The sequence below is a fragment of the Dipodomys merriami genome, unplaced genomic scaffold (genome assembly GCF_024711535.1).
Source record: "Dipodomys merriami isolate MVZ:Mamm:240054 unplaced genomic scaffold, mDipMer1.0.p SCAF_8, whole genome shotgun sequence".
Taxonomy (NCBI): domain Eukaryota; kingdom Metazoa; phylum Chordata; class Mammalia; order Rodentia; family Heteromyidae; genus Dipodomys; species Dipodomys merriami.
In genome coordinates, this window is record NW_027206401.1 from 30,855,916 (window position 1) to 30,869,433 (window position 13,518).

General features: G+C 38.0%; 1 protein-coding gene across 4 annotated transcripts in view; it reads right to left on the reverse strand.

Moving 5' to 3' along the window:
• Window positions 1-13,518, reverse strand: part of Slc16a10 (solute carrier family 16 member 10) — a 105,085-nt gene that overhangs the window by 39,697 nt on the left and 51,870 nt on the right. For all 4 annotated transcript variants that reach the window (XR_011369377.1, XM_070010620.1, XM_070010621.1 and 1 more), the window contains exon 2: window positions 2,571-2,715. Coding sequence is in view for 3 of the 4 variants with exons in the window: in XM_070010620.1 (XP_069866721.1) it covers window positions 2,571-2,715 (145 nt within the window). In the remaining variant the exon portion in view is untranslated. The remainder of the gene's footprint in view (window positions 1-2,570; window positions 2,716-13,518) is intronic.

Consider the following 13,518-nt stretch of genomic DNA (forward strand, 5'->3'; position numbering starts at 1 on the left):
TGAACTGCACGTACAGACAAAGGGTACCTGGAGGCTTCCAGATCAAACATGATATCTGATATGCCATCAATAAATGATATACTGCTACCAAATAAGAACTAAAAACAAATGTTCTCACAGAATTACCTAAATAAGTTCTATTTCAAACAAAACTTTTTTCTTAAAGTTTAGAACAAAGAAACTGGAAAGGCATTTTAAAGATAGAATCTAAGAAAATACGTTTTCAAAAATAAAAAAAAATTTCAAACAAAATTTTAAGTTAAGTAAAAACATAAAGAGGCTCATTTTAGATTTGAGAAAGCAGTTTGTATGGTAGGAGATGAAATAAAACCAAGGATTCTGTTGATTGAACACTAAATATTTAAAAACAAATGAAGCAAGAGTTGCAAGTTTGACTTTTTCCCCTAGTAATTAAATCATGTTTTTCAACTAAAGCATCATGAAACTAGATAGAGAAGGAAAAGGAAATTAAGATAAAAAACTAGACACAGAATGGAAATGATCTTAAGAAGCTGTCTTGAGGGCTGGGAAGGTGGCTCAGTGGTAGAGCGCTTGCCTTGCATGCATGAGGCCCTGGGTTCGATTCCTCAGCACCACATAAGAAAAAGAAAAAAGCCGGAAGTGGCGCTGTGGCTCAAGTGGTAGAGCGCTAGCCTTGAGCTGAAGAGCTGAGGGACAGCACCCAGGCCCAGAGTTCAGGGCCCCCACCAAAAAAAGAAGCTGTCTTGAGTTCGGGGTGGCTCAAGTGGTAGAGCAAGCATGAGGCCCTGAGTCCAAGCCCAGTATCACCAAAAAATAAATTTTAAAAAGATTTTCAAAATAAAAAAAAGTTTATTTCCTGCTACCAGAGAGTTATACTAAACAGGTATTTCTCATGATTGTTCTAATGGTGCAAGGAAGGGTATTACTGGAGAACTGGAGCTGTTACAGTAATGTGCCCATCAGCTCTTTGTAAGAAGAATCTTATGGTAGATGTATAGTAAGTTAACATTAAGTTTTGTTAGCCAGGCACCAGTAATCCTAGCTACTCAGGAGGCTGAGATCTGAAGATGGTGAGACTCTTATCTCCAATAAACTATTCAGAAAAAGCTGGAAGTGGCACTGTGGTTCAAGTGGCAGAATGCTAGGCTTGAGCAAAAAAAGCTCAGGTATAGTGAATAGGCCCAGAGTTTAAGCTCCAGGACTACCTGCCGTGCTCCCCTCCCCCCAAAAAATCAACAAAAAAAACACAAAAGTTTCATTTATTTGTTCTGTTCTTGATTTTGTGCTTACACCTGGGTTTAAACTCACAGCACACTTGCTAGGCAATTTTGCTCATGGCTGGTGCTCTACCACTTGAGTCATTCTTCCAGTCCAGCATTTTACTGGTTAATTGAAGATGGAATCTTTCAGACTGTTCTGCCTGGGCTGACTTCAACTTTAATTCTCAAATTTCAGCATCCTGAGTAGCTAGGATTACAGGTTTAAGACACTAAGCTCCTGGCTGAAATTATTTTAATGTACATTTGACCACTTCGTTTTATCATGGTATTTAAATATTTTAGCATGTTTGTGTGTGTGTGTGTGTGTGTGTGTGTGTGTGTGTGTGTGTGTGTGTGTGTGTGTGTGAGATTAGAGATGGGTCTCACGTACTTTCCAGCCTGAGCTTATCTCAAACCATCATGTTAGATCTCAGCCTCTTGAGTAGTTAAAATTAAAGGCATGAGCCTAACATATTCATTTTTAAAGCACAGATAAAAAATTTTGTGCCTAGAAATTACTTTAAAAAGCTTGTTTCTATTTCTTTTAGTTTTATTATCTTTAAGTGGTACAAAGGGGTTTCAATTCAGTCATCAAATTCAATGTACACATGTGATAATGAAACTAGGTAACTTGATGGGATGGTTCAGGGAAAAATTATAAAAAGGTGACACTGATCAAGATGCATTATATACATAACTGACATATTGAATTGCTTCTATTGAAATTTTTATACCAAGCAAATAAACAGCACAAAACACTACTGTAACCCTAAGAAAAGATATGTCTAGGGCTGGGAAGGTGGCTCAGTGGTAGAGTGCTTGCCTTGCATGCCTGGGGCCCTGGGTTCGATTTCTCAGCACCACATAAGTAAAAAGAAAAAAAAAAGCAGGAAGTGGCGCTGTGACTCAAGTGGTAGAGCGCTAGCCTTGAGCTGAAGAGCTGAGGGACAGCGCCCAGGCCCAGAGTTCAGGCCCCATGACTGGACCCCCCCCCAAAAAAAAAAAAAAAAAGATATGTCTAAGACAAGCTGACCTTAACTTAAAGCCATTGCTCTACATAACTCACAGTTATAAATTATTCTTTCAAGATTTTTATGTGGGTAGAAAAAGACAAAAGGAGAAACATGTTTCTTAGCACCAGGGAATACATATATATCCTAGTGACAGCTAAATCTTACAAATTGCTAACAAAAGCATTCAAATTCTCAAGTTCTAATTTGCTGATATAAAGAACAGTACAAGTTGTAAAGTACTTAACATTTTAAGCAATGAAAAGGAAGAGGTGTTTTAACAGTTCTTCAAAAGCACAGGGAGAAATCAAGTTCTTACCTGACAAAAGAACTGGACATGAGTCCAATGAATCCCACAGCAGCACCCACAACAGCTGTTTTCCGACAGCCAAAAATATCTGTGAAGACGCTGACTATAGGGCAGCAAAAGAAAATCATCCCCATGGAAAGAGAACCTACCCATGCTGGAAGAAAGAAAAAGAGGGGAAGGGATATTATTACTTGGTAACTTTCATATGTAGTTATTCCATTGGATGTAATAAACATTTTTAAAATATATTAGTGAAACTGTATAATCCACACTGATGAATAGGGGGAAAGTTGGAATAAACTGGTAACAAATATGAATCAAAGCTCAAAGCAATGCCTAATTGTAACAGCACAGCAATTGTATATATGTAGCTGAATTTTAATGAAATTAAATATCCCCTATGACTGCATTTATCTTAATATCTGTAATTTTAAGCAACTTCTAATCTAGAAAGGAAGTCAATTCTTTAAAAAACGGAACCCAGCCTGGTAATGCACAACAGCAACCCCAGCACTTGAGAGGATAAGATATGAGGATCCTCCATCTGTAGTCAATCTGGGATACATGGGGAGACCTGGTCTCAAAAAATATTAGTTAATCAATCAATCAATCAATCAATTAATAGCAGGCATGCTTATGTGTATATACCCGAGTGATCAAATTGCAAAGAAATAGCCACTGAAATCAGGATAGTGGTTACCTCTTATGAAAAGACCATAATCGTTTGGATCCACTAAGTAAGGAATGACTATTTGCTTAGGGTCTGGGAAGAAATTGACTGATATAGTTGCTACAGAAATTGACTGATACACTAGAGGGAGTGTGTGTGTGTGTGTGTGTGTGTGTGTGTGTGTGTGTGTGTGTGTGTGTGTGTGTGTGTGGTACTGGGGTTTGAACTCAGGGCCTCACACCTGCTAGGAGGCAAGCACTCTAGTACTTGAGCCATTCTGCCAGCATTAGTGCACAATTTTCACTCTGGATGAGTTACTGGGTACTTATTGTATAATTATTATAAAACTATACATATCCTTTATGTTTTCTGAGAGTATACTATCTTTTACAATGAAAAATAATAAGTAATTTGACATTATACCTCTGGTTCTGACTCTATGAAAATCTAAAGAAAAGAAACAAATATTAAGAGAGAAATAAATATTAAGTACAAATAACTATAATAGTATTAAATAAATGAGTCATCTTATAGGATATCAGGTCTGTATTAAGATGAAAAAGTGTTTCAGTGTTTATTTAACAAGCACTAAGTAATATATGATCAAATACAACTGCTTGCCTTAACTTGCTCTCAAAATGCATAAAATAAGAAACGGTTTCCTCTTTACCATTTGAGTACTTCAGCAGGCGCCCATTATTCTTTTTGTCAGTGTTCAGTAACATAAAAGCATATGTTCTTTCTATGTAACAAACCAGTCTTCACTTAGTAATTCAAATCTTTTCCCCAGTTCCAAGGATGGAACTGCCTCTCTTCTTTCCCTCAAACCTCTCCCTATTCCAAGCTGTTGGGCATGCCAAAGAGGAAGAATAAGAAAAGAAACACAAGAAAATTCCAATTTGAGTGGTCCTGCCAACAGTCTCAAGGTGTTTGAAGCAGACTTTTCCTCAGCTCTACTTAGTCAGTGCTTCAAGTCTCATCTCCAAGTTCCTTCTGGCTTGTTAGCTATCACTCAAAAGACTCACTGCTGGACCTTCACTGCCCTTCTAGCGATTCTACCTGATTGAAGTCCAACAGCTCCAGATTACTTCTCTCTTCCACTAGGCCTGCCTCTGATCTGCAGGTCACACTCCACTAGCATATCCTTTGTAAATTCCAACACAGTTAACCTCCTGTGTAGCTCTTGCTATAGGAGTAGCTGGCCAGCCACAGATTGCTCCTGGATTTCTCAAGAAGGCAGCCCTCTATTCTCTGTTTACCACAATGAGAGGGTGAGAGACTCTACATCTCTAAGTGATCTATCTTTAAATAGATCACTTAGTAGCTCTCCTACTAGGTAGCAGGTAAAAGACCATATGCCCCTTCTATTTCTATGGGGTAAGGGAAAGAAGCCACGGGATATTTTTCTTAAGATTCTTCAGAAAATATTTTTTTACCTGTAAGTATTATTCTTTTTATGGGTTTTACTATCACTTTATGGGTTTTACTAACACTCACTTCAAATAAGCAATCATTTCTTTATTTTTTTATTTTTTTCAGTGCTAGGGATTTAACCAAGGATTTCATGCATGCTAAGGCAAGCACTCTTATCACTGAACCATGCCTCAATACAATTATAATAATAATTAACAAAGGATGAAGTTAGGCTAGTGTTCTGATCAAATTTAAAAACAGATAAGTTAAGATATTTTTAGCTAGGTGCCAGTGACTCATGTCTCTAATCCTAGCTTCCTAGGAAACTGAGACCTGCGGACTGAAGTTCAAAGCCAGCCTAAGCAGAAAAGTACACGAAACTCGTATCTCCAATTAAGCTCATGGTTTTCCTTAAGGGAGGGGAAAAAAAAGCTTAAGTATAATACGAGGCCCTGAGTTCAAGCCACAGGACCAGCACTAAATAAATAAATAATATATGACTTTAGGATGTACTTATATACTCTTTCTGAGTCATGTCTGAGAAATTTTTCTCAAATACCACAACACTTCCATTCCAATTTCCCTATACAGATCCTCTTTGTACCCTAATTCATTCTGAGATCAAACACCAAGTCTCATTGTATAACCAAGGAAGATGCAAATAGTTCACAGGAAGTAGTTAGGTTTCATACCTAAGAAACCTGTGGGCTGGGGATGTAAAGCACTTGCCTAGCATATACAAGGCCCTGAGTACAATCCTCAGTACTGCAAATAATAATAATAATGGTAATAATAATTAAATAATAAATAATTAAAAAAATAAGAAGCTGGGTGCCAGGAGCTCATGCCTATAATCCTAGCTACTGAGAAGACTGAGATCTGAGGCTCACAGTTAGAAGCCTGACTGGGCAGGAAAGTCTGTAACACTCTTATCTCCAATTAAGCACCAAAAGAAGCCAGAAGTGAGGGCTGGAAAGGTGGCTCAGTGGTAGAGCACTTGCCTTGCATGCATGAGGCCCTAGGTTTGATTCCTGTGGCTCAAGTGGTAGAGTGCTGCCTTGAGCTGAAGAGCTGAGGGACAACACCCAGGCCCAGAGTTCAGGCCCCACAATTGGACCCCTCTACCCCCCCCAAAAAAAGCCAGAAGTGGAGCTGTGGCTCAAGTCATACAGAGCTAGCCTTGAGCAAAAAAGCTCAGGGACAGTGTCCAGGCCCTGAGTTCAAGCCCTAGGACCAGGCACAAATAAATTTATGCCAGGAACAACACAAATTAATTAACTAAAATAAAAAGGACTTACTGCATATAAAGTAAAACAGAGGTATTATAATAACACAGAATGTAAATGGCTGCAATGATTAAATGTTTACAATGGAAAACACCAAAAAAAAAAAAATTTTCTGTAGAGATTGATAATGGTCTAATGGTCCTTTCTGATGGTCCCAACTAGCATTTCCATTCAATCTTGGTCTCTTTTCAAGACATCTTTGCTCTGTAATGAGTTAGTATTTCTCTAATAACCTTAAATTAAATATTAATACTCAAAACCTAGATTAAAATGAAAAATATTATTTCACAAAGTCTCAGTAATTTGATGGGTATATGTTGCTATTTAGCAACTCAGCAATGGGTAAATTATACTTGCCACTCCAAAGGCTATTTGGTAGCTGTGAATCACTCAAGAGGCTTGAAAAATATTTTTTAACTTCTGTTCATAGCACTGGCATGTAGTGACCATGCAGAAAGCAATGATAAAATCTGCCTACCTCATCCAGAAAACTATTTTCGCACAGTAGACGATGTTTAAGACAGGAGTTGTAGGACAGATTGAACTTTAAGTATTAGAAGAATTTCTTGAGAACTACCTACCTACAGGTGTTGAGGTAGCCAGAAAAGAGGCTAGACTAAATAAAAGAAGCATCTGGAAGTTACTCAGCCTCCTGAGTAGCTAGGACTGTAGGCAAAAGGGCTTAATTATAGCCCTTTCAAGTATCCTTTTCTCTACAACCATTTATGTACACCTCTTTTTACCCTCAGTGGCTTTTCACCATTTTTTAACTTCATAAACTTTGTACATATAGGTAGCAGCAAGACCAAGAATCAAAATCACAATCAATAATGATCAGCAACTAAAAACATGGATAAACATCATGTAAGGGGAAAGGAAAGTTAACATTTGCTAATCACCTGGTGTGTCAACGAATGTGTGGTAGTTTATATATACTACTTTATTCAGTCCTCTAAAGAACTAAGCTAAAGTAGCTAAAGCTCAGTAGAAATTAAATGATTTGCCTATCAGTGCTCAGCCATTTAAGTGGAAGCCTCTAAATTTATCCTAAACTATCTGGGAAAAGCCTTTCTCTGAAGAATCATTTCCATAGCCATGCTTCTTTTATAACTTCTTGTCAGTACATCTAAACTGGGGAACCCTTTAAAGGTACAAGAGCAGTTTAGTTTCAACTGAAGGACTAGGACCCAATAAAGCTACTTCAAAGGGCTTTCTATGAAGGAATACATCAGAAGTCATCTTCTCCACTAATGCCTATATAATGGTCCTCCATGCTCTCCCCATGCTCAGAGTTTCTCCAGCATTTACTTTCAGGGACAGAGTCTGTTCACTCCCTCAGCGACTACTCCAGAAAAGAAAACCTGTTTGGTGTCTCTAGTAGAAGAAAACAGCCTGCTCAACTAGAGTTTGTAACTAGGAGTTACAAATTCTCTGATTATCCACAGCATAAAGCTTACCAGGCAAAACATGCAAAAGAGATTGGCTGCTGACCAGCCCAACCTAGCTAAAATTGCCACCGCAGTCTCATCTGCTAAAAGAAGAGTGCGATACTGTAAGTCGACAGATGATAAAGATGTGGATGATCATGACAGCTGGAATTTATTTATAAGGAACTGTGCAAGACATTCCAGATGCTTCATATTATTAAGTAACTTAGGCTGAATAATTTCTAAAGAAAAATGACGTATTTCTCACACTTCTAGAGGAAGTCCAAGATGAATACCCAGTACCTAATGAAGACCTGAAGACCTTGTCAGAAGATGACAGAAGTCATTGTGTATGGGTGGAGAAGGGGAAGGAGAAAGGCAGAGAAATAGAAGGGGAACAAACTCATCCTTTCATAAGGGATCTATTCCCTGATTAACTCTGTTGATCAGCACAGAGTTCTCATGACCTACTCACCTCTTAAAAGTACCACCTCTCAGGGCTAAGAAAGTGGCTTAGTGGTAGAGTGCTTGCCTAACATGCATGGAGCCCTGGGTTCGATTCTGCAGTACCACGTAAACATAAAAGGGAGAAAGTGGCACTCTGGCTTAATTGGTGAAGTGCTAGCCTTGAGCAAAAGTGCCCAGGCCTTAGCACTGGCAAAAAAAAAAAAAAAGTACTATCTCTCAATACTTGTTGTGGGGACTAATTTTGGAAGACAATCAGGTCTATAAGAAACCAACTTGGCTGAGAAACTGGCAATCAGATTTTCAAACTTGCTCAAAAACACACAAATGTAGTGGGTGGTGATGCTGGAATTTGAGTCCATAGCCCTTGCTCTTAGCAGTGATACTAAATTGCCTTTTAACTAATTAACCAAAACCAGTCCAAATTTGAAAGATAAATGAAAGCATAGTACAACAAGAGTTCAGCTTCCATTGAAGGAAGTCAATAGATAAAACCTAAGTTTTCTCTGAGGTCTTAAATTCAAAATATAGCCATAGAAGCATGTTGTTTAGAAAGATGACCATAAGAAATAAAAAGAGTTGAAGTAGGAAGAATGCAGTCAAGGATTCAATGTAGGGTGATACTGTCCACAACGAAATTTACACTTCCCATGACTTATGTATTGTAACCCCTCTGTACATCACCCTTTATAATAACAATAAAAAAGTTAGAAAGGAATTCAATGTACATCCTACAAAATTAAGAAAAGTGAGGGGAGGGATGGGTTGGGAGGGCTGGGTAACAATGTTGAAAGGGGTGACACTGACCAAGATGCATTGTATTCATAAACTGCTTTGTTAAATGGCAACTCCCTTGTACAACTAAAGATAATAAAATTTAAAAAAAGAAATAAAACAGTAAAACACAGATGTCTTTAGAGCAGGGTTACCAGACAGGGGGCAGTGTGTAGCAGGGTATGCTACTTTTTATTATAACTAACACACACACACACACACACACACACACACACACACACACACACACACACACACACACACACACACACACACACACACACACACACACACCCCCTTGATAATCATAAAAATTTAACTGGAGGAAAACAAATGATACTTTAGCAGGGTATGCTACTTTTTATTATAACTAACACACACACACACACACACACACACACACACACACACACACACACACCCTTGATAATCATAAAAATTTAACTGGAGGAAAACAAATGATACTTTGTTAAAACTAACCAGACAATATGATTGTCTAAACCTTTAAAAATCATGATCTCCAGAGCAAGGGAAGCGGTGTCTGTACATTCCCTTTACAGTAACAATAAATTTCTTTAAATCATGATCTCACCATAATGAAATGACTTCGAATAGGAGTTATGATGGTAGTACAGTCTGTCTTAAGATTTGAGAACTATTATTAAAATTCCTAAGTACAGGGGCTGGGAAACTAGCTCAGTGGTAGAATTCTTGCCTTGCATGCGTGAGGTCCTGGGTTCGATTCCTCAGCACCACATAAGCAGAAAAAGCTGGAAGTGGCGCTGTGGCTCAAGTGGTAGAGCGCTAGCTTTGAGCTGAAGAGCTGAGGGACAGTGCCCAAGCCCAGAGTTCAGGCCCCACGACCAGCAAAAAAAAAAGTAAAGAAAAGAAAAGAAATGTACTCATTACCCGAATTGTGAAATGATAACCCCTCTGTACAACACCTTAATAATAATAAAATTATATATTAAAAAAATCCTAAGTACAAAGTGAATTTGTAGATCAAGTTATCAAAGAGAGGCAGGTTCCTTTAAGGCAAGTGAGAATAGTTTGGAAAGGGGAAAAAAAAATTATGCCCATAACCAATGTCTGAGCTAGAATCATAGCTTAATTAACAACTGTCCAGAGTCCTTCAAAACATGAAAACATTATTCTTTTTATAATAAGAATATTTGCAGTGTGAAGAAAGAGTGAGGGTTAAAGAAGTAGCTACAAGTTAGTTACCTTTTTTCTAGCAGGCTTGTATAGTCAAGAAAGACAATTTACTAAAAAGTCCTTTGTGGCATTTTGGATAAAATCATGTAGCTTTTCCAGGCACTGGTGGCTCATACGTGTAATCCTAGCTACTCAGGAGGCTCAGATCTGAAGATTTCAGTTCTAAGCCATCATAGGCAGGAAAGCCTGTAAGACTTATCTCCAATTAACCACCAAAAAAGCCAGAAGTGGAGCTGTAGCTCAAGTGATAGAGTGCTAGCCTTGAGAAAGAGAGAGAGAAAAAAAGCTCAAAAAACAGTACCTAGGCCTTGAGTTTAAGCCCAGAACCGGCACAAACGCACGCACACCCGAGAATGTGTGAGCACGCACGCGCACACACACACACACACACACACACACACACACACACACACACATCATATAACTTTATCATACTATTACTTAATAGCAGCATGTTATAAAAATTAAAAAGACATATTATACCTTATGGAGCTCAGAGAAACAGAGCTTATTCAAAACAGCTGTAACGTCTCCTATTCAAGAGGAAGGAAAGGATTGTTGACTACATTCAAACTGGTTTACCTGACTACAAATCATTTATTTAGATCTAGAACAAACTCCAAGATAAAATTTCCCAATGATCTGTAATCGCCATCCATTCTGTAACTACACATAGAATTTTATATACATTTGCCTCTGAAGTTTTGTGTTGAGTAGCATTTATTAAGATCCTTAGCTCTTATGTGCCAGGCACTCTCAACTTTATATCTATTATTCATTTAAATGTCACAAGAATCTTATTTTTTTCCTTTGCAGTTTGGTATTGAACACAGGATCTTATGCATGCTAAAAAAGCATTCTGGCACAGAGCTACATCCCAAGTCCTTGGGTTTTGGAGGCAGGATCTCACTATGTAGCCCAGGCTGGCCTTAAACTCATTCATGTTCTTCCTGTCTTTGTCTCCTGGGTATTGGGATTAGAGATATGTACCACCACACCTGGCTTAATTAAAATATTCTTATTATCCTTGTACAGATGAAGAAACTGAAGCAGAGAATGAGTTAAGCAAGTTGCCCAAAGGCCACAGAGACATAAAACTGAATCAGGGAACTCACAGAGTCTGGAGGCTGTGGTTTTTGAGCGCTCACTTACTACCTACAAAGAGTAGCTCAACTACAGCTACAGCAAACCTCTGGAGACACTCTAGGGTCTCTTCCTAGAACTGTCATGCACAAACAAGTCTTCATCAACTAAGAAAGTATCAACCCACACAAACAAGTTGCAACCTAACAGATTTCTATCTCAGTGAATCAAACACCTCCTTGCTGATTGCTGGTCTCTCAAATAGCGAGCACTAACAGATAAGAACATTTAAACTGCCAGGATAAATCATAAACTGCACACGTGGACTGGATTGCAGGCCAAGCCTCTCACATTCTTCCTGAACAGTAGATTTAGGGCCAAGATCATCTTTTATATAAAGCAATTCATTTAAGCAAGTTGAACTGATAAATAATTGAGGGTAAAAATAACTTAAAAGATAGAAAGCATTTATCTTTGGCCCTGTTCACTATGTTCTAGGAATCCTGATCTTCCTCCTGCAAACTAAATTTCTCTAAAGAAACTGCATCTGTATTACAGTTCCTGCAAGCTGCTTGACCTTGGCTGACTAGAACATTGTGACAGAGAGATGGAATGTTCTAAGTCATGAACCAAAATTGTCCTCGACTATCTTAGGCCTTTAAATAGCAAATGACCTTAATTTTTGTATCTGCCCTAGCATTCTGCTCACTAATAGATAAATTTCTCAGAATGTACCACTAAGCCTAGCAACCCTGTCTAGCTTCAACACCCTGAACTAAACCCCTAAGCCCCCCACAGGGGACCTGGCTCAATACAAACCCTCAATACTCATACAAATCTTATTAAAGAACCCATGAGTGCTTAGCACTGACATGAGACTCAAAACTTTAACTCATTCTTGCATGCCTAAGAGCAGAACATATATTATTCAATGTCCATAAAATGAGAAAGGATTTCATCTAAATGCCACTGATGAGCCACATTAATTTGGTATTTGCATAGGACTTGAGCAATGAAAAATGCATTAATGGTGAGAAAAAATGCATCAAATTACCAAATTATCAAATCCTTCCTCTGACAAAGCATGAATGCAACTGATTCTTGCACAATGAGATTTCCAAGTAGTGCTGGGTGTGTCTTGTACAATGAGATTTCATTTCCCAGTACTGCTGAGTATTCATTTTCTTGCGTTTCTTCCTGTTCAAATTTATGGTTCTGGATATACTCCCCTAGTAAGCATGGTATTTACAGCTACAACATGTCAAAAGAAACATTTTGTACTATTAAGTAATCCACACTTCTGTTAAATATACCCATGAGTGACGCATGATACGGATATATATTGGAAATACATTGACACTGAATGCTAGAACAATTTTGATTTTATAAAATTATTTAGTAAGAATTTAGTAACTGTAAAAATAACTTCACTTTTATGCCGGGTACTGGTGGCTCACACCTGTAATCCTAGCTACTCAGGAGGCTGAGAGCTGAGGATTGTGGTTCAAAGCCAGGCAGGAAAATCCAGAAAACCACCAGAAAACTGGAAGTGGCACTGTGGCTCAACTGGTAGAGTGCTCGACTTCAGCTGAAGAGCAGAGGGACAGAGCCCAGACCCAGAGTTCAAGCTCCATGACTGCAAACAAACAAACAAACAAAACACCCAAAAACTTCACTTTTAAATACTTCGTATTTAAAATGTAAATTTCTTGGGGCTGGGAAGGTAGCTCAGTGGTAGAATTCTTGCCTTGCATGCATGAGGCCCTGGGTTCGATTCCTCAACACCACATAAGCAGAAAAAGCCAGAAGTGGTGCTGTGGCTCAAGTGGTAGAGCACTAGCTTTGAGCTGAAGAGCTGAGGGACAGTGCCCAGGCCTGGAGTTCAGGCCCCATGACAAGCAATAAATACATACATACATACATACATACATACATACATACATACATACATACATACATACATACATACATAAAAATGTAAATTCTTGAGCTTGGCATGGTGGTATATACCTGTAATCCCAGCACAGATGTAAACAGGAGGATCTCTATCTTGAAGCCAGCTTGGGCAATATGGTAAGAATGTGTCTCAAACTAAAATTCTTTAATTATACTATATATTTTGCCTTTTTATTTTTTAGTATATTCAATAAGTTGTGCAACCATTATTTGATCATGATGTTTCTGAAACTAAGTAATAGTTTCAGAACATTTTTTTCCCTTCTCCCCACAAAAAGACAACCTGTGCCTATTAGCAACCACTCTCATTTCACTCTTCCTTCAGCCCTGGCAACTACATAGAATTTCCTAAACTTGACACTTTACACCAATAGAATCATATAATATGTGGATTTTTGTGCCTGTTTTTTTTCATTTAATATGTTTTCAAGGTCCATACATATTGTAACATATGAATATTTCATTCATTTTTGTGGCTATACCATGACTTGTTTATCCATCCATTCATTGATTGATAGACATATTTTCCACTTATTCTCTAAGAATTATAACTGAACATTTGCATATAAGTTTTCACATGCATGTGTTTTTAATTCTTTTGGAGATATATGTGTATATATATATATATATATATACACCTAAGAGTAGAACTGCTGTGTTGAGTAGTT